This window comes from Egretta garzetta, unplaced genomic scaffold (assembly GCF_000687185.1).
Source record: "Egretta garzetta isolate BGI_Z169 unplaced genomic scaffold, ASM68718v1 scaffold164, whole genome shotgun sequence".
Taxonomy (NCBI): Eukaryota; Metazoa; Chordata; class Aves; order Pelecaniformes; family Ardeidae; genus Egretta; species Egretta garzetta.
The window spans coordinates 374637-378105 of NW_009259492.1; the positions used below are offsets into that span (position 1 = coordinate 374637).

The window sequence follows — 3469 nt, forward strand, 5'->3', positions numbered from 1 at the left end:
AACAGGCTGGGAAGGGTGCTGGGCTGCTCCCGGCCGCTTCCCGGCGGGATGCATCACCCCAAGGGGGTCTCGCTGCCGCGCAGCGCCCCAGTTGAGCATCGGGCGTCTCTGGCAGGAGGAGAAGGCAGCTTACTGCAATGGGTTGCTAAAACATCAAAATACGGAACAGATTTGAGCGGCTCAACATGTTTCAACAGAGAACAATATTCCCTGCTAATTAATCAGCCTGGCAAATGAACCCAGGCAGGAAGAAGCCCTTCCAGCACACTCGCGCTCAGCGCTTCGTTCCTGGCAAAACGCAGGAGAACTCCCCGTGCGCTTTTCAGTCGCAAAGCGAGTCCTTTAGAGGGCAAAGACGAAGGCAGGAGGGGCTCTGCCGCCAGCCAGACGTTACCTTCGGGCTAAGAAAGGAACAAGAGACAGCAGCCATTACCAATCCCCCAATTCTGAATGGAGGAATATCACCTTAGGGGGTTAAACACCAGCAGCGTTTTACTTCTTCACCTTTTCCGTGGAACCACCGCTGTTTTAAACTACTACTGCAGCACCGAAAGAGAGAGATTCAGCTCTGCTGCACGACGTTTCTCTTCTGAGAGTAAAGCTCAGCTCTTCCGCTAATGGCCACAACTACCCGAGTCGCGCAGATTAACAGCATTTATTTCACAAACATCGTCGGGCGTAACCGAGTCTTAACAAGATGAGGGATCAATTGCTCCCCTCGACTGATGGCTGTCATAGAACCACGGAATGGTTTGGGTTGGCAAAGCCCTTGAAGCTCCCCCAGCCCAACCGCCCCCCTACCCCTGCCATCCCACCCCCAAACCCTGGCCCTCAGCACCGCCTCTGCCCGGCTGTTAAATCCCCCCAGGTCACCTCGCGGACCCCCCCACAGCCAGCAGTGGCCAACAGCACAATTACACACGAATTTCTTGTCTGCAAATAAGCCAAGTGCGTTGGGAGGGGCTGCCCCCTTCATTCCAGAGGTCGACCGCCAGTTACGGAATAACCTGTCACAATCTGCTGCCATTACAGGCAGCTGGGTTTTCTTTCTTTTAACAGCAATTTTAGAGGATGAAACGCACTTTGCCAACGAGGTTCAGATCAAGCAGGAGGTTTTCAGCTGAAAGGAATGAAAGCCTTCCTTTAGAGAATGGCTTTCGCATCTCCGGGAGGTGCATTAAAGAAAAAAAAAAAAAAAAAGTGCTTAATTATTTACGTCCTACTGACCTGGTATCAGCTGAGGCGCCAACACCACTGTGGGAAGAGGCCTGGAGGCAGCAGCTGGCCTGGCTATGGCCATTGCGACTTGATTTGCCATTAAGAGAGGCTTCTCGTTTCCCTGGAAGAGTCTGGATTCCTCAGGATGTATCCACGCTGAATCCAGCGCAAACGCATTATTCAAGTATATCTGTCGAACACAAACAAATAAAAGGACGTCAAGGTTTGAGCCACAAAACTCAGAAATAAAAGCGAGAATACAGTCTCTTTAACTCCGTATTAACACGCAGACAGCATCTCAGCTCAGGGACGGACTCGCACAAACGCATTGACTCCTGCTCCGCCAGCGGTGCGGGCCGAGTTCAGCCGACCACCTGAAAATTAACTGGCTTTTAGGGCGACTCGGCAGCTGAGGCAGCATCGCAAAAAGAAAATTAAGAAGAAAGGCTGAGGGCAGCTGCGTCCCAGACACAGCTCCTCCGAGCAAGCCCACCTGCAGCCCGGGGGCATCAGCCGCCCCCCGCGTGGGAGAGGTGGGGTGCGGGAGGGAAACGGGCTACAGTCACAAGGCCTGCTCTTAATTTTTCAGCTGGGGTAGGTAACTGTGGCCAGGACAGGGGCGCTGGGACCCCGAGCAACACCCCGGCATGGGGACGTGGCAGCGTCGCGGTGACGCCAGCACCATCCCACAGCATCCCTTCTGGGGAAAAAACAGTGGAAGCACCGAGGAGAAAGGGATAAATGGAAAACTCTCATAATCACATCCTACAGCAAACTGCGACCATCCCGCTCCACGTCATCCAGGTAAACAGTGAAGTTATTTTTGCCTTTTTGTAACTTGGGAAAGGCGAAGATGCTGAAGCAGCCCCCTCCCTTCACCGCCCCTTACAGCATTCCTCCTCCGCGGGGTTTTGCCTGACAAGCCACCGACCTTCCGCACGCCTTCGCAATCCACAAAACCCCAAACATTTCTCAGCTCGTACGCCTCCGACACTTGAGCCTTAAAAACACCCCAACGTGCCAAGATCAGACTCACTTTGCAGTTCGGCAGCCTTTTATCGATCCAGTTTTTCCCAGCGTGAGGCGGAACCGTAGAGGCGTACACAGGTGGAAAAACGGGAACAAATTCCACGCTCGAAGAAGGTGAAAATCCTATGACCGGAGAATGGGCTCCAAAGATCCACTTCGGGGAGAAAAAACAGGGAGAAGAGTTAACGAAAGGATTTTGCCCCGAGCAAACCGACGCTTTCCACGATTTCCTAGCATGGAAAATTTCAAACGCGTCTCGTCGGTCCAGCAGCCGTTTGTGGGTTTTTAGGCATCAGACGGCGAAGCGACACACGGCACCGACGTTCCCAAACTGCTTTGGAAAGGCGCGGATCGGGAGCCGGGCAGCAAAGCCGTGCTTGGCTAATGGCTGCTGGTCGCCAGGGAAGCTGGGGTTTGCTCCGCTCAAACAGAAACCTCGCACACAAAACAAAAACAGCCCCGGAAAGCGTTTTTAAAATTCATCTGGAGGCGAAGGGGAAGCGAAGGGAATGCCGGAAACGTGTTTTCTCTTAGCTGAAATTCGTTTGGCAAATGGGTTCCCACAGTCAAACCACCTCTGCAGTTTATTTAAGTGGTCTCACACGGGGGAATAATTGATGTTACTGTTTCATTAGACCCAGCACTACCTATTTTCTCCCTCCCACTCACTCCGCTCCCGAGCCACAAGAGACGCTCGTGCTCGAAAAGGCTGGAAATCTTCACATGAAACCAAGCGGGTACTACGGCGCTCGCATCTCTGCTCGGTTTTTACTTCTGGCTTGTAAAAAATAGAAGGACAAGGCAAAAACTACGAGCAGCGCTCCGGCTGTCTCCGCTGCATCAGGACAGACGCTCCAGCCGGAACGCTTCACTGTTTCAAGCGGCCTCACCGACAGCGATGAAGAATTGAAATATTCACCGGGGAAAGCGCCGGTGAGACAGCCTGGCTCAACTGGCATGACTCAAAACTTTAGTCTTTATGAATATTCAACCACAAAAAAATCAAAGCCCCCAAACCCCCTGAGCTTACACCGAGGGTTTTTCTCCCTTCCCTGTCTCTGCCTGCGCCCGCCAGGGGGAAACCGCCGGCGAGACAGCCTGGCTCAACTGGCATGACTCAAAACTTTAGTCTTTATGAATATTCAACCACAAAAAAATCAAAGCCCCCAAACCCCCTGAGCTTACACCGAGGGTTTTTCTCCCTTCCCTGTCTCTGCCTGCG

The 3469-nt window shown here is 52.9% G+C and overlaps 1 protein-coding gene across 1 annotated transcript in view; it reads right to left on the reverse strand.

Moving 5' to 3' along the window:
- Positions 1 to 3206, reverse strand: part of TCERG1L (transcription elongation regulator 1 like) — a 95181-nt gene extending 91975 nt beyond the window's left edge. The window contains exons 1-3 of the mRNA XM_009637356.1: positions 3138 to 3206; positions 2255 to 2401; positions 1228 to 1408 (exon numbers count right to left, since the gene is read on the reverse strand). Coding sequence (XP_009635651.1) covers positions 1228 to 1408; positions 2255 to 2401; positions 3138 to 3206 — 397 coding nt within the window. The remainder of the gene's footprint in view (positions 1 to 1227; positions 1409 to 2254; positions 2402 to 3137) is intronic.
- Positions 3207 to 3469: the final 263 nt, after the last annotated feature.